This window comes from Melanotaenia boesemani, chromosome 22 (genome assembly GCF_017639745.1).
Source record: "Melanotaenia boesemani isolate fMelBoe1 chromosome 22, fMelBoe1.pri, whole genome shotgun sequence".
Lineage (NCBI taxonomy): Eukaryota > Metazoa > Chordata > Actinopteri > Atheriniformes > Melanotaeniidae > Melanotaenia > Melanotaenia boesemani.
The window spans coordinates 18349935-18373041 of NC_055703.1; the positions used below are offsets into that span (position 1 = coordinate 18349935).

At 37.3% G+C, this 23107-nt stretch overlaps 2 protein-coding genes across 3 annotated transcripts in view; both read left to right on the plus strand.

Moving 5' to 3' along the window:
- The first annotated feature begins 10036 nt into the window (after nt 1-10036).
- On the plus strand, nt 10037-14376 carry rsph3 (radial spoke head 3). Its single transcript, XM_041975818.1, has 8 exons — nt 10037-10242; nt 11954-12035; nt 12111-12252; nt 12360-12505; nt 12819-13022; nt 13386-13548; nt 13668-13754; nt 14241-14376. Exons 1-8 carry the CDS (start codon nt 10160-10162, stop codon nt 14318-14320), a joined length of 987 nt encoding a protein of 328 aa, XP_041831752.1. The 5' UTR covers nt 10037-10159; the 3' UTR covers nt 14321-14376.
- Nucleotides 14377-16704: 2328 nt separating this feature from the next.
- The window catches only part of ezrb (ezrin b), a 31164-nt gene continuing 24761 nt past the window's right edge, over nt 16705-23107 (plus strand). Inside the window, exons 1-2 of one of the 2 annotated variants that reach the window (XM_041975816.1) lie at nt 16705-16816; nt 18097-18216. In XM_041975816.1, the coding sequence (XP_041831750.1) occupies nt 18205-18216 (12 nt within the window). In that variant the 5' untranslated portion in view covers nt 16705-16816; nt 18097-18204. Of the gene's footprint in view, nt 16817-18003; nt 18217-23107 lie in introns of those variants that run through there. The other variant, XM_041975815.1, reaches the window with a different exon arrangement.

Here is a 23107-nt window from a genome sequence, read left to right on the forward strand (position 1 = left end):
AAAAACCATCAGGACGCTTAATTGGTCTTTAATGTCATCAGTTAACACTGATGAAACCTCTGATTATGCTGCAGCCAGTTTAAGAGTTCATATGCCAAGTTAAGTAATTACTACATACTACATAATACATAATACTACACAAAAGCAGAGGCTGTACAGCACTGCTTTGACTGAGGCTACATGCTAACATGAGCACAGCAACATATGCATGAAACTCTACTCTCATTCTTTTATTTTAAAATATTATCATGAGATAATATTTTACCACTAAGTTTTAGCTGGTAGAGACACGTGTAGTCTGGATCAAAGATATGAAGGGACCTGACAGGACATCATGTCAAAGGTAGCAAAAGTTGGTCTTTTTGAGTGGTTTGCCCATATTGTGTTAAGTAGTCCAGAGAATTAAGGATATTACAGATGTAAAGTCAGAATCTATTTGTTTTTAAAAGCACAGAGTGCAGATGCTGAAATAGTCAGTGTCATATTAGGAATATTCAAAATTGTCTCGAACTTGAAACTTCACCTGTACTAAGCTGGAAAAGACCAGCCATCAAACAGACAATTTCCCAGGTCTGTTTTGACACTTTTGAATCGGATCGGTACAAGTTCAAATCAGAGTTGAATCAGTCAGAACTAACAGAGGGCCTGATTGTAAAACTGAAGAACATAAAACATTGTCAGGAAGTGTAGAAGTTTTCCAAACAACTAACTGAAAAGATGCATGATCATCTTATGGCTGGACTTCTGGTACCAGAAAGTAAATGTCTATCAGATTCTGTGATTTCAAGAATGAAAAAAAAGTAGATGGAAGTCTGAGAACCTTTTTTCCTTGAAGTTCTGTTAAGTTCTACTTAAGAAAAAATTAAAGACCTGACATCCAGAAAATAAAGGAAAGGTTTTCCTGTTTGCTACTTGCTAAAATAGACTGTGATAAAAGTAATATCATCTTTCCAGACTAGCAAAACCTTCAAGATTTTTCCAAGGTTGGGGTGATAGACCTTTATAAAACATTTACAACAACATAAAACCTCCTAGAAGACAGAGGACAGAACAGAGGACAGTCACAGCAAAAAAGGTTTGAGACATTTTTTATGATTTCAAACAAATCATCACACCCACCATCTGATCTGATCAGACTTCTACTGAAGTAAAACTTAACTAAAACAAAAACAAACAACAACAAACAGAAAAGATATATAAGTAACACTAGGGAAAACAGTAATAATAATTGTAAAGAGTTAATGTTTGAAAGGATTTTTGTAGGCAAAACAGACTTCCTGAAATCATGTCCTTTAGTCTTTTTCACCTTTTAGTTGAGGGGACTGTTCCAACACTATGCCACCAAATGGTCTGCCAGTTCCCTGTACGCAGCCTCTTCTGTTTACATTCAGTGTAATCTATTAATAAATTGTGTGAACTGCCCAGATAGGAAAAGATGTTAATCCAATGTTAATTTAAGGTCAAAATGGTTGATATGTAGTAAAAGAGTAAATTTCTAAGATATAAAAAAATCAACATTATATTATAGTTAAATTCTGATGACGGAAATGTCAGAATTTAATCAACAATGTTTCCTGTGAACAGCTGTGTATGCACCTGTTACACATGTTACAGACACACACACACACACACACACACACACACACACACACACACACACACACACACACACGCACACACACACACACACACACACACACACACACACACACACACACACACACTAAACAGTCCCAAAATAAACACACAGGGAAACACCAAAATGACTCCCAGCAAAGCATGACAAAATATTAAACACACACACTTCATTTAATTAAACACAACTGTTTAATTAAGTTAACACATTTAATTAAATATGCAAACAAACAAATAAACCAAAACAAACTAAAAATATACACTATACACACACACACACACACACATATATATATATATATATTTATTTGTCCCCTCGCCCTCCGTGGGCGGTCTCTCATCCATCCAAGCTCGGGTCCTCTACCAGAGGCCTGGGAACTTGAGGGTTCTGCGCAGTATATTTGCTGTTCCTAGGACTGCACCCTTCTGGACTGAGAAATCTGAGGTTTGTCCTGGGATCTGCTGTAGCCACTCTTCCAGTTTGGAGGTTACTGCCCCGAGTGCTCCGATGACCACAGGCACCACTGTTTCCTTCACTTTCCAGGCCTTCTCAAGTTCTTCTTTCAGGTCTTGGTATTTCTCCAGTTTCTCATGTTCCTTTTTCCTGATGTTGTAATCGCTTGGTATTGCAAAGTCAACCACAATGGCTTTCCTTTGCTGTTTGTCCATCACCACAATGTCCATTTTGTCGATCTGGATCTGGAAGTCCCACAGGATCTTAGCTCGGTTATTCTCCACCACCTTTGGAGGTGTTTCCCACCTTGACCTCGGGGCTTCCAGTCTGTACTCGGCACAGATGTTTCTGTACACTATACCAGCCACTTGGTTGTGACGCTCCTTGTAAGCTTTCTATGCCAGCATCTTACACCCTGCAGTTATGTGCTGGATTGTCTCTGGGGCCTCTTTGCACAGTCTACACCTGGGGTCTTGTCTTGTATGGTATATCTGGGCCTCTGTTGCTCTGGTGCTCAAGGCCTGCTCCTGTGCAGCTATGATCAGCGCCTCTGTGCTGTCTTTCAGTCCAGCCCTTTCTAGCCATTGGTAGGATTTCTCGATATCAGCCACTTCAGTTATCTGTCGTTGGTACATCATGGAGGGGCTTTTCCTCCCATGATGGTTCTTCCATCACCACATGATCTGTTTTCCTCTGCCTGAGACATTCACCGAGCACTTCGTCTGTTGAGGCCATCTTTCTGATGTATTCAAGGATGTTGGATGTTTCATCCTGGATAGTGGTTCTGACACTCACTAGTCCTCTGCCTCCTTCCTTTCACCTAGTGTACAGTCTCAGGGTGCTGGATTTGGGGTGGAACCCTCCATGCATGGTCAGGAGCTTTCGTGTTTTCACATCTGTGGTCTGAATCTCTTCCTTTGGCCAGCTTATTATTCCCGCAGGGTATCTGATGACCGGCAGGGCATAGATGTTAATTGCCCGGACCTTGTTCTTGCATTGAGGTGACTCCTTAGGACTTGCTTTACTCGTGTATATATATATATATATATATATATATATATATATATATACATATATATATATGTGTGTGTGTGTGTGTGTGTGTGTGTGTGTGTGTGTGTGTGTGTGTGTGTGACTGTCAGTCTGTGAGAGGACATAGATGAGCACGATTACATGAAACCACATCTGTTAATTGAAGATGGACAAAATCACAATGACATATTTGAAAAGAAAAAATATGACATTTTTTAAATCAATCACATAAGGAAGCATAGAGTTGTCAACTAAACAAAAAAGGGATCTTATCACGTTATAATGTCATAAGTTCCCAATTGGTTTTTATCAGGGGAGCAGCTCTATGCTTTTGTAATCAAGTGAATTTATTCAAACATTGGCTTCTTCTGCAAACTTTAATGATGTTTGAGCTATTATCATTTGTCGGCATCTCTTACAGCAGTGCTATAATTATCTTTCATGTGTGTGAATATAACTCTACAGGTTTACCAACCAAATGAAGCACCACTTTTTCCCTCCAGAGACTTGTTGCAGTCATAATTAAAAATGTCAAGTACTGCATTCACAGCTCAGCATCCTTAAGGTAGTTTTTAATCTAAAAAAACAATTAAAATCCCCTTATTTTTTCCATTTCTCTATTATGAAATAAGAATAAAATAACCTAATTTTAGAGCTGTTGTTAATGCTCTAAAAACAATTTATTTAACTAAGTGACTGAACTGTGGCTGCTCTCCTATTTTGGTATGCTGCTCCTCCTGCAGTGGATATCTGACAACTTATAAGAATAACTGGAAATTTATATTTGTATTCAGTCTTTAACAAAAATGCTCCTTTTATGAGCATGAATGAGGTTCTAATCAACAGACTTCTCATTAGGTACCTTTGATCCTGCAGTCACAACGAACATATTTTGCTGCTCCCATCAGTGTGCATTGTTACAACTCAGCTCACTGTGACCGCTTACTGATAATTAAAGCTAGAGTCGTGCACTCTGTGGCATACCAGTGACAAGCTCAATAATCAAAGATGCTCAGTGTTGATGTGTACTACAATCTGTACTGTAACAACATTGCTCACGTCAAGCGTGTGTTTTGTGTAGCATCAGAGGGGACAATATGCTAACTGGAGGGCAAGTACAACAACTTTTAATGTTGTCCTTTAAGAAAAATGTTAATTAAGTTCAACGTTACAGCAATGTTTCAGAGAGTAGTATTTTGATGTCCAAAACCTAATGGACTTTAAAGTGATTACCAAACAAATAAACATCAAATCCATTATAAGATAATTATAAAGAGACATAGTACGTGTGTGAGCATATTTTTAAGTTTTTTCCCCCCATTTTTACATTAGAAAAATATACAAAAGTTCAGGGCAGTTTCTGTGATGACTGTGAATGTTATTTTTAGGCTGCTGAAAGTCCCTAGTCGTGATGGCTTTTATGTCCTATTTTTTTTTTGCTAATACTCCCCTCTCTCTTTTGCTCTCTTTTGGTTCATGCATTTGCTTTGAAAGGTTCTTGATTGAATGAAATTACTTAAAAGTATACGTGACAACCATCACAACAGCTTGTGTAACTCTCCAAACACTTAGGAAGGGTTGGGCAGGGAGCTCCTAATCTACAATACATTGGAACTTCTTTTATAAAACAGAAAGGAGATGATGCCATACCACAAGTCCTTGCGCACAGCATTTGAATATTTTCTACATATAATATATAATATAATATTTTACTAATGGAGTCATATAGATACTAGTGAGATATCCAGTTGCTTGTTAACACAAGGACAATGTAAATTTATTTAAGCATGTGGGCATGGTGAAGATGACTTGCAGATGTTCGGACTGAGCTTCAGAATAAGGAAGAAAGGGGATTTAAAAGACTGAATGTGATGGTTGTTGGTGTCAGACAGGCTGGTCTGAGCATTTCAGAAACACCTGATCTATCAGAATTTTCACACACAACTATCTCTAGAATTTATAGAAAATTAACTAAAAAAAAGAGACAATATTTTGTGAGCAGGTGTTGTTTGGAGCAAATGCTTTGTTGATGTCAGAGGTCAGAGGAGGATGGGCAGACTGATTGGAGATGATAGAAAGGCAGCATTAACTGAAATAACTACTGGTTACAACCAAGGTATGCAAAATATCATCTCTGAACATTTCCAACCTTGAAGCAGATGGGCTACAGCAGCAAAAGACCAAACCAAGTGCCAAGAATCACTAAAATTTGAACAAAAGAAGATTAGAAAACATTGTCAGGCTGAGTCTCCATTTCAGCTGTGACATTCAGATGGTAGAGTCAGAATTAGGCATAAATACAAAGAAAACATGGATCCGTCAATGATTCAGGCTGATGATGTTGTAATGATGTGGGATATGTTTTCTGGGCACACTTTGGGCCTCTTAATATCAGCTGAATATTGTTTTAATGCCACAGCCTACCTTTATTCTACTGGCTTCCTCTGTCACCAGATCTTAATCCAATAGAGCAGCTTTGGGAGGTGGTGGGACAGGAGACTGTTATCATGAATGTGAAGCTGACAAATCTGCAGCAACTGTGTGATGCTGTCACGTCAATATGGATCAAAATCTCTGAGGAATGTTTCCAACAATTTGTTGAATCTATTACATCAAGTATTAATGCAGTTCTGAAGACAAAACAGGGTCCAACCTGGTTCTAGTACCAAATAAAGTAGACCGCTTTTTAAAGCTGCTTCATGCTTGCCTCCTGCTTTTCTGTTTATCTGTCTGGGTTTGAACTGCCTCCATACCCAACCACTTAAACAATGACATGGTTAATTCCTGTTTCTTTGACATTTTCTGCTTTTAAATGTACATTTTGGTTCTACAACTTGTGACTGCTCCAAGACTCACATACTGGTCCGACCCCCAGCTGCACTCGCTGCTCTCTACAAAGTGATAAAGCTGTACAGATGGGTATTTCAATATTTTTATTCCTCATCTCTCATTCACACTGTTCTTTTACAGAAGAGGACAGGGTTAAATGCAAGATTGGAGATCTTCCACAAAGGGAAAAATAAACACTTTACATCAGACTACAGCAGTTTCAATTAGAGAGAAATTAAGTAGCGGTCAGGAAATTGAATCAAAATGAAAGACAAAATGGAAACTGATACTTTACTAAATTTTGAAAAAGAATATATCCTATTGGATGATTTTAATCTCTTTTTTTTTATTTAAAAACATATCTTTAAATGCCATGTCCAATGGACTTTGTTGTCATGGAGACAGTTAGTCACATGACCTGGATAGCAATTGAACTCAAAACTCTAGGCCAGTGGTTCCCAACCTTTTTTTTTTCTCGGTGACCCCCTTCAGGCATTTACTAAAATGCCTTGGACCCCCTGCTCCACCCTGTGCTGAAACCATTCTTGGTTTGAGGCTTTTAAAAGTGAGATTTTCACCATATGTAATGTATTCTGGTTTAGTCCTGTCCTTTAATAAAGCCAAAGTTAAATAAACAACATACAGCCTTACATTTATTCACTGGAATAGGGACATTGTGTGGACATTAATCACAATGGCTCTAATGTTTAAAGCCTCAGGGACCCCTTGTGCTCTTTGGGATCCCAGGTTGGGAACCACTGCTCTAGGCCATACAATACTGATCTTCAGTTCAGTGGAGATTATCAAATGTAACATAGTTTACACAATCAAACATAGCAAAACTAACTTAATTTACCCGCTTTAACAAAAATTGAGCTATATAAATAAAGTCATCTTATTCAAGCATGATTCATTGGACTGATTTCAGTAGTACAAGTGTTGTTTTTTTTTTTTTGTTTTGTTTCCAGCCCTGTGCAGGTTTTGCCTGCAACAAGTCCTCAACCAAGCTTAATTTTATCCTTACGGGCAAAGAAAAAACTGATTAAATTTTATAAATAGAGCAACACAAGTGTCTATGACAGACACTTCAGTAGCAACATGGTGTCTTAAGCTGTCTCATGTAAAGACTATGTGTTCAAGCTTCATTTCTCTTTTACGTTACAGTTTATTAATGAACTTTTTATCTACCTGGAAGCTTATCTACTCATAGATTGTTAATTCCTTAAGAAACAGCCCACTGTTTGAAAGAATTTAGTTTTTGTTTAGCAGCCTGGGATCTTCTTCACAGTGTTTAATGAGGGACTTCAGAGTGGAGCGGAGATTGTGTATGACAGATTTTAGACCACAAGCATAGAAAAAAAAAATATGTGAGTACATTATGACACTGAAAAGGGCTGAAATGTTTGGAAGCATGCCCTGCTGGTTGTGTAATAGCTGTCACTAATGAGAAAATGCTAATACACTGGCAAGCCAAGCTGTTTACACTTTAAATAATGTGTAATGATTTGGGACAGCGGAGGCATAAACAATACCACATGCACAGAAAACAGCAAATCCCAGCTCCAAACAACACAGAAGCCCTTCATTGTTCATGATTCCTCTATGAAAAAGATCATAAACAGATGATGTAATTTCACTGTGCTGTAGCAGCTACAGCTATATTTGGGTATAAATATAGATTTCAGGGTAATGTTAAACAATCAACATTAGTGTTGTCTGTTATGTAATAAAACAAAAATCGAAGATGAAGTAAATCATTGACATGGAGACAAGGGAAGGTGTCACTTCTGTGATCACCTTCACCACAAAGCTCTCACCTTTGTCCTCACCAAATACAGTTTTTGCATATGTTCTGGTGTTCTACTTTTCTGTGACAGTTTCGAACTTTTTTTTGTACAGCTGAAGATACTTTCTGTGGTTTGGCAACATGTCGAGCTGAGTTTCTGCTTTTCACTAAACAGCTCATGGTGCCCACAGTTTGGTGTTTACTGTGAGCAAAGCAAATGTTTTTCAAGTGTGCAGATTTGCTTCGCTTGTACACCCTTCACAGCCCACATAAATATTTAGCTTTGTAAACATGCAGCCAGCATTATAATATTAGATCAATATTTGAATATGGTGCAAGCTTTTAAAGAAATATATTTTAAGGTAAAATGATGACATACAACAGGATGATGAGTGTCACCTTTTGGCTTTTTATGCAGGAAGTGGTGCTTGCATCTAAAGGTTATACTCAGAATTCATGAAGTGTGTTGTAACAGTGTATAAGAAAACAGGTTTTCATGAAATTTCAACCTAAAGCACTTGAGCCCTATAATCCCCTTCATTTGTTGGTTTGCTTTTCAAGTTTGGTTGCACTTTAAATGTAGATCTATGCTTGGTGTCTCTTTGTTGTTGAGATTTACATGTTTCTCTTGACTCCTTTCTGGGCATTTTCCTCACATCAGAAACATCAAATTTAATTTCAGCTTTTAAGTAAAAATGGATTAAACTCCTTTAACTAATGATTAATCAGTGAAAGTTAAACCTACTCTATGTGGGCATAGTTGTAGAAGAAATCCTGTGACTGCAGCAACAGTGCCTCCTAGTATAGAAATGGCAACAGATCTCAGTGTCTGATCTTGAAAAATAAAGATGAGAAAAAGACATTCTAGCATAGACATTGCAGAGCTTCTTGTGGAAGTCCTTTCTACAAAAATTTAAGTCTTCTTGTTATAGTTTTATATATTCAACTAAGATTTGCTGTAACTTTCTTTTATATGATTTACCAACTACTGCAAAGGATTTCTGTTCATGCAAAAAACTTGACAATAGGCTTAGCTTGAGCCATCAAGACATGTCTAAGTACATTTATTTATGATAGCAAAAAAACAGACCTTTTGAAGATGTGATGACAAAGATTAAAACATATTATTTAATAACCACAAAAACTTTATAAAACTCTTTTCTGTTCTATTCTACAGTCATTTAGCAGACGCTTTTATCCAAAGTGACTTACATTTGAGAGTAAAAACAACACAAGCAAGAATTCAAACAAGATGGGACATCATAATTATCTTGTAGTCAGACTGCTGTGAGTCCAATTGGACCCAGGTGCTGTCATGTGGTGCTAGAGGCAGTGCATATATATATATATATTTTTTTTTATTTAAATATTAATCAATATCAAACTGACTGATGTAGGCTGAGTCAGTTTAATATTTACTGGGTTTAGTTTCTTAAGACTCAATGACTTTCAGACAAATACATCAGTGGTTTTACAGGCTACTTAAATTAAATCTTCCACTATCTCCATCAGATCAGTAGAAGTTCTTCTGGATGAAAAGCATAAAGAAATGAAACCCAGTTTAGACGACTTAAATCTACCAACGTTGGATACGATGACCTGGATGAACGAGAACCTTCCAACATGCTAAACTGACAGCAAACTTGTATTTTTCCAACCATACCCTTCATAAAGTAACTATTTTTAAACCTTTAATATACTAATAATAAGCTCACAAAGAATCATACAGTATCACCTGCCTCTTGAGCCTCACCTATTTATCATTCAATGTTTTTTTTATAACTATCTTTTTATTTCATGTTCACATTATTTTTTTCACTCCATTCTCTCATCTGCAAAAAAACTGAACTCACTTATTTTCTAATAAGTCAGTTCACCAGACACCTGGCTCAATCTGTGAGCATGTTTCTTTTATTAAAGTTTGTTCCTTTCTCCTTTAATATGCTCCAACTGTAATCCCTTTAAAAGCTGACTTAAATACTGCTGTTTGAATATTATTATAATTTTTTTTACAGCTTTTAATTAATCAACATCCTTGACCTTTTTTAATCTATCATTTGTTATTTAAACGTAGGTTTGCTTTTATTTAAAATGTCTGTACTTTCGTTGTTTTTTATTTATTAATGCACACCCAGTTCATGTATTCCACTGCATGATCACACTGTATTACATTTGTAATAAAAAAAAATTCTCACATATAATAACTGCTGATAGATAACGAATAACAATAAAAAAAAATGGCATATAAAAAAGGGAAGTGACGTAAAAAGAGTTAAACTTCCTGGAAACCGTTACTAACGCAGTTGCCATAACAGCTGGTAGATGCCACTTTTGAATGAGTTGCTGACACTTGTAAACTACAAGCCAATTATCAGTGAAAACGTTTACTAGCTAGAGCTGAAGTTTCTAATTGTGTCTGAACGATGGCAGAAGAACTGTATACTTTCTCAAGTCGCCCCAGAGTTGTCGAGAACGGCTTGAAATACGAGAAGCCTCCACATAAACGGTACGTTTTTCTTGTAATGTTTAGTTGAAATCGCAATGTCGCATGCTCGTTCCTTTTCCATTAAGTTATTTTAAGTATATGGAAACTTTAAGTCATATTAGTGCTCTTTAATGTGTTTGCCTTCCTTGTAATGCAGCGTATCCTATTTTCAACGGAAATAAAATGTGAATGTACAACGGCTTTTTACAGTTATGGATATTAGTTTAAGTATATTTGTATATTGTTGGGGAAGTTACTGAAAAACAATGTGGGTTGTTTTCATTTGATGGCTTAATTATTGTGTTTCTTCACTTGTGATCCTTCAGCCTAGACGCTCAGCCGGGCTGTTTAATCGACTTGCTGTGCATTGTTCAAGGCACTAAAACCTGTCAATAAAGATAATTAGTTAATCTATTTCAATGGATGGATGTTACTTCGTCCAGACAACGGCTTTCCGTTCTTTCTTATTCGAAAGAGTAACGTGCTTTCCATCATCCATAAATGATATTTCTATGTTTGTGTTGGCGTTGAAAGAAATGTGTTTTATTCTATTTATAGTGTTTTTATATGCACACAAATTTACCATTGAGTTTGCAATATAAATAAAATGTCTTTTATTAAAAGGGGATTATTCTCTACTGTGTTTATTGGCTTTCAACTTTAAAAGACTGTTGCTTCACTCTAGAGTAACTGGTAAGATTGAAAGTGCAAATAGCTGATTTTAAAGGTAAATGCTGATGGTGACAGAACATCAACAGAAAAGAAAATGTGTTTTTTTAATGTTGTTCTGGCATGGTATGTTATTACAAAACCCTGCAGCTGTGAGAAGACACTATTATTATGTGACTTAAACATCCTAAACTTCACTACATTTTTTTCAGAAGATAATTTATAATCTCATTTCATACATCATACAATAGCACATTATAAACTTTAGTTATGAGGTACTTAGATAAAATCACAGCAGAAACAAAGTGCTGTACATTAAGGGTAAACAAAATCTAAAAACATGACACATAACAAAAAACAAACCAACAAAATACTACTAAAACAGAAGAGACAAGAGTTCTACAAAGAATCAAAAGCAATAAAGATCATTCACTCATACTATGGGTCAAAGCCCAAAGAGTAAATGTGGGTTTTACATTAGTTTAAAAGTGGACAATGAGTGCCCTGACTGACGTCCAAAGGCAAATTGTTCCACATTTTAGGAGCTCCTGTTTATATTTTGGTGCAAGGATAAGCTAACCAGCTGAACTGATAAGTCAGGATAAAAAAAAGAATTACTGTAATCTTGGCAAAACAAACTTATTTAGGATTTTTGAAAATTTGGTTATAGGAAGTTGTTACCTAGTTTATTTATTTGCTTGCTTACATGTATTTTGTAGGCTGTAGATGTTAATATTTGTATTGGAGTTCATGTGATTTGACACAATGTGAAACTAATGTGTTATAAGCCACTAAAACAGACCTGCTTTTGCTGTTGTTCACCTGGCAATTGCGGTTCCATTGTACAGCGGTATAAGACAGAATGGCAAGCCGATGTCCGTCCGTCCGTCCATCCATCCATCCATCCATCCATCCATCCATCCACCGAAATAGATTAACTTACTTCTACAGGTTCAATTCAATTTGTTGATCATTCAACTGCGAATCGAATAAACAGCCCAGCTGAGCGGCTAGACTAAGTTACTAAAGCATGATCACACTGTGCTTTTCCTTGACAATACAGGACCCAACGCAGTTATGGAAACATTACATATGATCGTCCTGTTGTCAGAGGAAATACCTATGCCCAGCACATCAACCCCACCGTATGTATGAACTGTCTATTTTGCAGTGTCTTTCTGTGCCCTTCTTGATCTTTTGTTATCATCCACTATTGACAGACAGCTCAGCTAGACCCTGCTGAGATACAAAGACAACAGGCGATAAGAAAGAAAGCCATTGCTCGAAAACAAACTAGGGAGCAGTTCAGATCCAGGACTCCTGAAGCTGTGGTGGGCAGAAAACACATTGATGTACAAACAGGTCAACCGCTTCTCTTTACAACAAATCTTTACCTGTGTGCTCTTAGGACTAAGAAGGTTTTTTTTTTCTTTTATTACTGTTCCATTTATTTTTTATGTTTATTTCAGATTTGTACCTTGAAGAACTGAGTGATATCATTGTAACTAAGGACATTGCGTGTGAGACTGATGCATTCTTGGACAAGCCAGCAACTCCACTCTTCATACCTGCCAAGTCTGGAAAAGATGCCGAGACACAGATAGAGGAGGGAGACGTGGGTAGTCTTTACTTATCACTGACAAGAAGACCCTTCTAGATATTAATCTGAAAAGAAATTCTGATCTTATTAAGCTGTCTTGTCATCATGGTTGTCATAACTTGTGCTTGTGTAACCATAGATGTAATAATAATAGTATTCTTTTGGACTCCTCAAACAGTATGTAGGTGAAAAAGTAAACTGCTGATAGTTTATCAGCAGTTTTCATGATAATTGTCATGAGGGATACTCATAACAAATACTATAAAAAGGTTAGGATCGGTTTGATAGAGTAAATAATAACACCACTTACTACAAATATCCTGTGCAGTTATTTGACTTTGACAGGGAGGTGCAGCCGATCTTGGAGGTCCTGGTGGGTAAGACTATTGAACAGTCCCTGCTGGAAGTGATGGAGGAAGAGGAGCTGGCCTGTCTGAAGGCCCAACAGAGGGCCTACAGAGAGCTCAGAAATAACGAGTTGGCAGAGGTGCAGCGGCTTCAGGAGCAGAAAAATCGCCACGATGAGGAGAAAGTAATGCTATTCAAGAAACTACCTTTCACATCCAGTTAGGAGAATGTTTACTTTCCCTGTATATGCCCTAAACATGCAGCTGGGATTGCATTAAGCCTTTGACATCTAAAATTTGAAAGCTATGCTGATAATAATGTGAACATGTAGTTGTGCCTCATGTGTCTCTCATGTCTCATAAAGTTAGTAGTTAGACCTTCGCAAGAGAGATTTCTGTGTGTAAGCTTTTCTTTTTCTTCTTGTTTACATTACCAAAGAGACACTGTTAGCTGATTAAATGAGATCAATCCGGACGCTTGCAGTTTAGATAAAGCAGATTAGCTTTATGTTTGAGAGTTATAACTTATACGTTCCTTTTGATCTCAGAAGCGTAGAATTGCCCAGCAGAGGGAGGTACTGAAGATACAGAGGGAGACTGCAGAGAAGATTGCAGTCCGGGCATTCACCCAGGAATACTTATCCGGCATCGTGCCCGCAGTCTTCACCTCACTGAGAACCCAGGGCTACTTTAATGACCCTGTGGAGACAGGTGAGCCTATTTGTTTTCATCAGTCTGCCACATGGGGGCACTACTTCACCACATTCCGTTCACACCTCATCATCTCTGTGCATGATGATGTTTATAACTTCGGTGCTTCTGATTTTCAGATATTAAGACTAATTTCTTTCCATGGCTCATGGATGAGGTTCACAAAAATTTGGAGAAGAGATACATAGCAAGACAAGTGCTGGACAGTAAGTTATACTAATAATTTTGATAGTTTTAAAGGGCTTCTTTGTGTGTGTGTGCTTTCCTTTTTTCAAACGTTAATTAATTAATTGTTTTGTTATTTTGGCAAAGTAGTACATAAGAGCTTCCTCACATCTTGCAATAAAACAGAAAAAATTGTCCATGACTTCAGCTGCAAGTTACAGTTACCTTCCTCCACAACATTTGTGGTCCAGGCTCTTGGTCAAGTTCGTATCAACCAATCCTTCATTTAAAATGTAAAGGACTTGTTTTTATATTTGTTTGGATTTTATGTCAAGAAAAAGTTCAAACTAAAACTACTATCTAAGTTGTTTCTGGAAATAAATAAAATCACCCCTATCCTGGCAAGGCAAAGTTTGAGTGGCATCTAGTGGTAGTTGTTAAATATTACATAGGTCATCAATGTGCAGCAGGTCTGCAACGTGGGCAGAGTATGTCTAAAAGATGTTCATCTGATCTGTCTGTTTCAGCCATCATCCATGATGTCGTCAAGAAAAGACTGGAGAAGTTGGAAGAGTTGGAGACACAGTCAAACGGATCTGAGTCGTAAAGACATTCAAAGTACACAAATGTGCAGCTCAGCAATAAACTATTTTTCATTTGCAAGTGTGAGTATTTATGTAGAAATTTGTGCAGGTTCGTTTCCAAATCAGGATTCAAAAGGTTTGAAGGGGGAAAAAGTTGTAATTTAAATGGTTATTTTATATGATTGTCTTTTTACACTTGTTACACAATATTTGGCATATTCTACATATAATAGATACATTATTTAGCTTTTTATGAAAGCTAACTTCAGCTATATCTGCAACTCTCAAATTTATCCATTATATGTGGGAAAAGGCAGCACATACACTAAGCAAAATTGGTCCTAAAATTTTTATTTTTATGTTTTTTATTTCATTGCAGACAGTGTGAACTCAAATTATTAAAAAAAATGTTTTTTTTTCTTTCCTATTTGATATGATTTGCTATTATATTTCCATTTTGCATTTTAGACTTGCAACACATTCCCAAAAAATGTTAGATTGGGGGTACTTTAGTGCTAGTAAGGAGTTAAAGAAGGAAATATCTGTTATTCTAAACAGGAGATGTCAACAATTGATTTCCGTTTAGAAAACAGCATATATGAAAGACGGAGTGTTAGAGGAGCAAAGTTCGACAGGTGAGCTCAAGTTTGTTAACACTTGTTTGTAAAAAAAAGGTTTTTAAAAGCAAAATGGAAAGGGATTTGCTCAATTCTCCCTCCACAGCTTAAAATACTGTTAAATAATTTATTAATTTGGGGGAATTTGCATTGCATTAGGAGTGAAGGATAAAGCCTGAACATTCCTGATCTTTGATCTCTGAGATAGCACTGCATCAAGAACCATCATTTAATAGTTGCTATGACCACATGGGAAATGGGACTATCATGGGAAACATTTGTCATGGGTTATATTTAACGCATTATATTTAAAGATGTCACTTTGATTTTTTCTGTGCAAAAAGAAGTCTTATGTCAACCTTTTTCAGAGGTGGCATCAATGTTTCTGGGCTCGAAGGAATCTAGGCTGGACTGTTTGTAGATGTGTATATATATATACTGTATATCTATCTATATAGATAGATAGATAGATATATGCGCTGCCATGTTTTCCTGTAATCTCTCATATTTCTCATTTTTGTGATAGCCAGTGAAAACAATCTGTTTCAGAGGCTTTCAGTATATTTGTCCATATTAACTTATCAGAAGAAAGTTCAAATCTGTTAAACATTCCAACCAAAGAAAATCAGACACAGTGACACATTTAAAGAGGTTTTATCTTAAAGAGAAAGACATATAGTGGTAGAACGGGCAGAAAACAGGTTTTAAGGAACTTCAAGTATTTAAAGAACCATTCAGAGCATTCCTTTTGATTTCATGTATTTGCATTTGGCATTACTTTGCAAACATCCTCACCTTAAACAGTTCATTCAAGTGGACTAGTAGCCAAATTCCAGACTGTTTTGCATTGCTAAGACAAACTATTGATCATTCACATCATTAAGTTTAATTGACTATTCAGAAAGTTATTTAAGGAGCTGTTCTTTAGCCCTTTAAAAAGCAAAACATGGGAACCTCAATCTGCCAGTACCTCATACTTCAGTGAGGTCTGGTTTTGTGCCAATTCAGATACATTTTTTTTAGACTGGTGGCAGTGACAATGGTCATGAAGGTGACCTAGAAAAAAGATGGAAATTATAGAAGTGGTGGAGGGCAGCACTGTAACATGACTGTGTAGTTTCGTGCTATGGAGAGAGAAGCAGGTCTAACCTCTGATATATACGAATCTATTTTAATCCCGCTGTGTCATTGGTCGGCTCACCTTTGACGCCTCCCCTCCCGCCTCCTCGGTTCCAGTTGAGCTCGCGGGGCGGATGATGACGAAGCAGACTTCCCAGTTTCTGCTGTGATATAACGTTAATCAGACAGGTGACAGCTCAGCTTTTACATGAAGACTGATGAGCGTTGAATGTATAAATGCACTGAATTAGCTGCTCACGTGGTTGTTTTTTCACCACTTATCCGTGTTACTTACTGAACTGAATCAGTGAATTAGCCTGTGACATTTCTCTGTCTACACTTCAGGTGACTCCCACAGACAGTTACAGCGTTAATGATAGAACCCTGTTGTAATTATATATATATATCTATATCTATATCTATATATATATATATATATATATATATAGATAGATAGATAGATAGATAGATAGATATAGATATATATCTATATATATAGAGAGAGAGATAGAGAGAGAGAGAGATAGTGGGCAGAACTACTAAAATGTATTATGTTGTGAAAATAAAAACTATAATTGATTTATATTTAGTGGGGTAAGGGACTGCTGAATTGACATTAATAAACTTTGTGGGGGAAGTTCCTCAGAAATCCCTACAGGGCCCCTCTCTCTCGGTGTACAGCGTTAGGGACGGAGGAGCGCCATATTGCGCCTGGCTGAGGGAAATTGCAGCTTCCCGATTCGAACCGACGTTCATTCATCAATACATCTCCAAACGACTCCGGTAAGACTTCAAGCACAGCAGCCTTGTGTCGTACTGACAGCACAGTGAGCTCAAAGTTAAGCAGAAACAGTTTTTTGTTGTTGTTTTTCCCACTTTTTTTCGCTCACTTGTCTGCTACTCTGCACAAAGGAGGCAAATCTCACAACAGGTGTCAGTGGGATTATAGCGAGGATGTGGCTGGCTGCATCGTACATGAAGCTTCTCCGCAAGTGAAGTAGCCAATTAAAATCCGAGTTAGGGATGTTGGGATTGAATGTTTAACATTTCTGTAGTCCGTTTTATCACGAGAACTTTGGTGGAAAAGATGCACCCCCACTCCTTAAGTATATCCTTTTGCTTTAATAGTTTCCCTGTCGCTGTGGGTGTGCACCCAACGTAAACAAAAGCTTCCAGAGGAAGTCTTCACTGCTGTGTAGATTATCACATTGTTACATTTACTCAGGCTACTGTGTAAATACCTCTAAAGATTAGCTGAAAACTGTTGATGTGTATTTTAAGACGCAACATCGTCTCTTTATTCACAAAACGATGTCAAACAGTGCAGACAATAGGATCCCATAAATCTAAACCGAGGTGTGAGTTTGTTGGCAAATGGTGACGTCATAATAGAAGATTAAAACAAACACGGGTGGGCTCTACACGTTTATCCTATCTTGGGGTGAGGCATGTAAATAGCCAATTTATCCTACATGTGTTGTGGTGATTCAAGTGTCAAGGTAAGACAAAATGTGGGACTTTTGGTTTTTAATTTCAGAATAAAATCTAAAAGAGTGGATAAAATATAATAATACTGAGTTGTTCATTCCAGTTCACAATGTTTCTCTTAATATATTTATGTAACCTTTTTTTGTTTGCAAATGTTATTTTGGTTGTGCCGAACCATTTAATGTTTTCCTTTTTCTTTTTAGAGTGATAGGAGTGATTAATTTGAAAGGATTAAAGAATTAAAAACAATATATTAAAAATATAAAGTAAAGCAGTGTTAGTGTATGAACATCATATGGGTCTTCAAAGACATTTGTAGCATATTGTAGACACACACGTGCACACACACACACACACACACACACACACACACACACATATATTATATTATAGATTTTGCATTGATTTTCTCTTATTTTGAAGGCTGTAGCCGCACACTTCCGGTGCTGTATGCTTGTCGGCTCGCGGTGATTCATCCTGATGACTGTCCCCTGCAGGAGTGTCGAGCTATCTTCAGACTGGTTTAAATAACGCAGAGTGGCTGAAACTCGTTTCTCCCCTTTTCTCTCATTCAGGAAGGTGCAGTGAAGACAGCCGCGCGGAGGACAAGTTTCTACCGTGGAAACTTTCTTTTTCTTTGAATTCAAGTGCTCCTCTCGCAGAGCCAGGACAAGGACAGAAAAATGCCCAAAGCGGTAAGTGGCTCTTTGGTTTATTTATATTTTCTCCCAATGGTTGGTGAATCACTGACATGGGTGGACAAGCCAATGAAATATAACAATTTTACATTTATAGAAGCCATGACTTTGTTAAACAACTCTTATCTTTCAAGTCAGGGAAGATGTGCTCATCTTATTGTCAATTAACTGTCCTAAAATCTGAGAAAAGAATAACCATTTGGCATAACTAGTTGTTAACTGGCATCACATTGATACTATAACCTGTCAGAATGATTCGTTTTACTGTAAAAATGTAATTAAAGATTAAACTGTGAATTTATTTAGATTTGAGGGGGAATTCATTTTCATAAACTTAAAAAAAATGAATATTTGAGATTTTGTCTCAGGTAAATGTCAGCATTGATATCAAGAAACAAAATATGAAACATCAAGCAAAAAATAAAAGAACATTATGATATTCATAGAACTGAATCTGTAATTCATGTAGAAGTAAAACTAGGCTCTGTGTTAAAGGGGAATGCCGCTCAAATAGCATGTTCTCATATCCTGGGGATGGCCTACATGTATGAAATCACTTCACACTTAAGCTAGCTTGTAATTGGGCTTTGTTTCCTGAAACATACAGACAAGCTGATTGGTTAGAGATGTGGTTGCAGTTTAGGTGGACACAGGAACAGATTAATATCTGTTGAACCTGTCTGTGTGCTGTCGTACAACATCATAAAACAGCAAGCAGGAAGGTTTTTGGTTGGATTTTCAAGACTGATTTGAGGTTGCATCCCTTGGCATTCATAGACATTGTTTTATGAAGTTCTCCAATATCTTGTGAATATACTTTTTTTTTCTTCTTCTTTTGCTCTTGCCTTCCAATTCCTCCGGACTCACTTTGCCCCACCCCAGCTGTTGCATGCTGTACACACACACACATCTCACCCTCAACTCACTGTTAGGAAATTTCTGGTCTGGCACATGTCTAGTTTTACTGTACAGAGGAAAATGTGATGGAGATGTCTTGAATATAACTAGGGGCATATTCCCACTTTATCACCAGTGAATAGGAATAATCTCCAATAAGTGAAAGAGAAAGTCCAGAGATGTCTAAAACATACCACAAAGAGATGTTTAATAAGTAACTTGTGAAAAATATTATTATTTTTTTTCTTTTTCAAATCAAAATATGCTGTAATTCAGTTCAGGCTTCTGATGAGCAGAGCTATATTGTCATGACAGTGACCAAAGCTGCATCTGAATCATGAAGTGTGTTGTTGGTTTGTTTAGAAAGACCTCAGGGTTGTTATGAGCATCACCGTGGAAATGACATCACTCCTATTTGATAGCAGTGACACATAGTTACCACAAAACAACCTTTTTGGACACTCACATGCACGTGGTTCAATGTGGATCCCTCAGACTGTTCAGCGTGTGGTCGCATGACTGGCCCAGCCTTTGCAGCATGGTATGAAAAATATCAATAGGACACTAAGTCTGTTTTAATGAAGCTTTTCCTTTAATGCCACTATTACTGCAAAGTTTCTTACTTTGAAATGAATCCTGCAAAAGCTGAGTCTCACTTCTGGCATTGGTGAGATATGTAACTAAGATACTGTGTTTTGACTTCTGTGAGAAACATTGAATTTCATTACCGCCTAGAAAAGTGTGTGGGGTCAGCCTGTAGCCAGAAACAAAGTGTGAATGAGGGGAAGTAACTCTCAAAATTACTACAACATTAGTCCTTTATTTTCATATAACCAGTTTTGATTTAGTAACTTACTGATTATTATTTTTTGACTTTATTCTTACCCTGCACATTGTTAAAAATACATTGTGTTCCTTCAGCAGTTATGTAAAATATTTTTACTTTTGAGAAGCTGAAATAAGGGGTGTTTGTGGGCATTTTCTCTTGTAAAATTTAACAAAACAAAACAGAAATTTGATCCTCATGGCTGAATGATCAGTTAATAGAACAGTAAATAAAGTTTTAGTTCTGTTCGCCTCCTATTTTTATTATGCTATAAGGTATGACATGTTTGGAAAAGATTAATCTAAAAATAATTGTTGCATTTATTTTTTTGTGTAGGATTACTCAAAGCCCCATCTTTCAATCAGCCCTTTTTTTATTGAACATAGATCCAACAAAGTAAAGGATAAGGATAAAATTAAACTCTCAAAGAGCCATTAAATGTCAGATTTTTGTATCCCAAATAGAGGAAAGTGAAAAACTTCACTGTGGCAATGCACAAAAATTAGAGTCCTGTACCTGCTGTGGGTTGAAATCCAGCATCCTTATCATATGTCTTCCTCTCCTTTCTGCTGACCTTTTGTCCTTTTGTCCTTTTCATTGTTGACAATTCTTATGTCACAATACCTAAATGCCCCTCTTTAAAACAAAGGTCAGCCACTATCATAATTCCTTCAAATATCTTCCATTAAACTAAAGTCCAGAAATTCAAATGTGAAGTCAAGGACCAACATTTGTCACTGTAGTCGCTCTCAAGAGCAAAGATCAAAGAGGACAGAAGAATGACCTTGTCTTAAATTTGATTCTAACTGGCAGAAATACCTGCAGGCTGTCTGTGATTATTATAACTCAGATCCTTGGCATGATTCCAGACATTCCAGCATTGTGCGTTTGGAAAGGAGAAACTTGTTCGCCAAGACACCCAGGGGCAGGAGCCTGGACCACAGCTGAGTAGCAGTGAAAAGGCTCCTGTATTGATTTCTATGTGACTCATGTTTCACTTATTTGAATGACACATTGTTGGACGTAAAAACGATAAGAGATCCTTTGCTCTCCCAGAATCCTGTTTCTTTGCAGCCAGACCTTGTGACACTTACCACACAAGGTGTGGCCACCATCAGCATGGATGGGTGTTTCCTGTTTTATGCCCAGTTCTATTGTTGGTATTTGTATTGAAATAAATAATAATTCGGCCACATGTGAAACATTTCGCGTGACTTGATTCACCACTCAAAAGTGGTCTCCTCCATCCTCAATCCTTCATGTACAACTATTCCCAAAGGTGGCAGCCGCTTATGTCCACATCACTCTCAGACCATTTCAGTGGAGTCCCCATAGCGACTCCCATTGTTACAGGCTCTTGTGAAACATGTAAACTATGCAGAGGGTTAAATATTGAATGGTCTTCACTGAAGAATGCAGCACAGCCTATTCAGCCTTGCTACAGAGGCGGTGGACACCTCAACTCTTTAACTTGACCCGGACAGCAGCTTAACCCGACCAAGGAGGAGTGATTCAATTTGTGATTTTATCCAATAGCAAGGAGCTATGTCAAGGAGATGGAATGCATTTATTGATTAACTTACTAAATATGGTTTAATCAGAAATATAAAATGAATAGTAAATAAAACATTATGCGTACTGTGTACACTCTGCCTGTGTTATTGCTTAACGTTAGCTGGGTACACAGTGTGTTCCCAGCTGAAACTCAGACTGTGTACTACACAGTTAGTTATTACTGTAATACTTCTGAAGGTGGCACTCAAATAGTTAATATGAACTCGTGTATTTTCCTCTGACTAAAGTTGTTCATTGTGTAACTCTGGGTCCTTGTCCAAAATATTTTTAGCATATGTGTCATGTTTTCTTTACTGCTATGAATGGCCTCAGTTTATTGAATGTTACCGTTAGACGACTTGGTTTCAGATCAGATATCACTCACTCAGTCGTTTCTGTTGGCTTGTCTGTGCCACACATTCATATATTCCACTCTCTGTTGGTTAGGGTGTGTTTTTCTAGGTGCTCCATCCGTAACTGTTGTAAATATAGACTATGATGTCGAGAAAGCATCTGAGCTGGAAAGTCATCTTCTTTATAGAAGGGAAGATTTTTATTTACTTATTTATTTTAAAAGCTTTAAAAGCTAATTACAGCAGTTTCTGATCACTCCTGGTGCAGGATTTGTGGTGGGTGTTAGTATTCTGGCTCCAGTAGGATGTAGATGATGATAGCAAGGCACTGCTGGGACACTGCTGCTGAAAGGGGATCTTTGTTTTGTACTATGTAAATGCAGGTTTCCCCCTCCTTCCCCTGCTTTTTAGCTTTGACTTAAAGCGGATTGCTTAATTGGGCAGCTGACTCCAAAATTTCAAATTGTACACACATGTGCCATCACAAGATTGAGCTAGAAACATCTGCAGCTCACAGTGCCTTTTTGTATGTGTGACAGGCACACATACAAAAAAACATTTCTCTTTTTTTTAATCATCTTAGCTTCTGGCTGCATTAGACACACAGTTAAGTAGATGAGGCATCTTGGTCATCCACTGTCTAGACCAAATCCTGGACAGCAGAGACTTTAGGTGCTTTCCATCCAATACTGTGATTGGATTTGCTGTGTCTGCAGGATTTACCTCTGCCAGTTAGCTGCTCAACCACTGTAGCTTCATAGGAATCAGGGCTGGACTGAGTCACCAGGCGTAGACATCCCGTTTCCAGTGGGCGTCATTGAATTTGTTTGCCGCTGAAGCTCAGCTCACAATGGACTGGAGATGAAAGATGTTACTGGAGGCTTCTGTTAGCAGGCTTTCTCTCTTCTCTGTGTGTCCACTAACCTCTTTGTATCTTTTTCCCTGTGCATTAATAAGCTCTGTCAATACTCGACGGGTCTGTGTCTTTTCATAACCCCCGCAAATACCAGAGACATTTCACATTATACCCACAAAAAAGACATTCAGTTTGAGCATTACCTCAAAGGAGCCATTGTAAATATTTGAACTTTGTTTCACAGCCTTTGTGTTAAATTCAGTTTGCTGATTACTAACCAAACCTACAATGCTGAATATAGTTTCTCTCCATTATTACATGCAGGAGACATCCGTTTTCATTGTGTAGCATGTCAGTCATGTTGTATGATTTGAAAGTGAGCATAAATCACGGGAATGGATC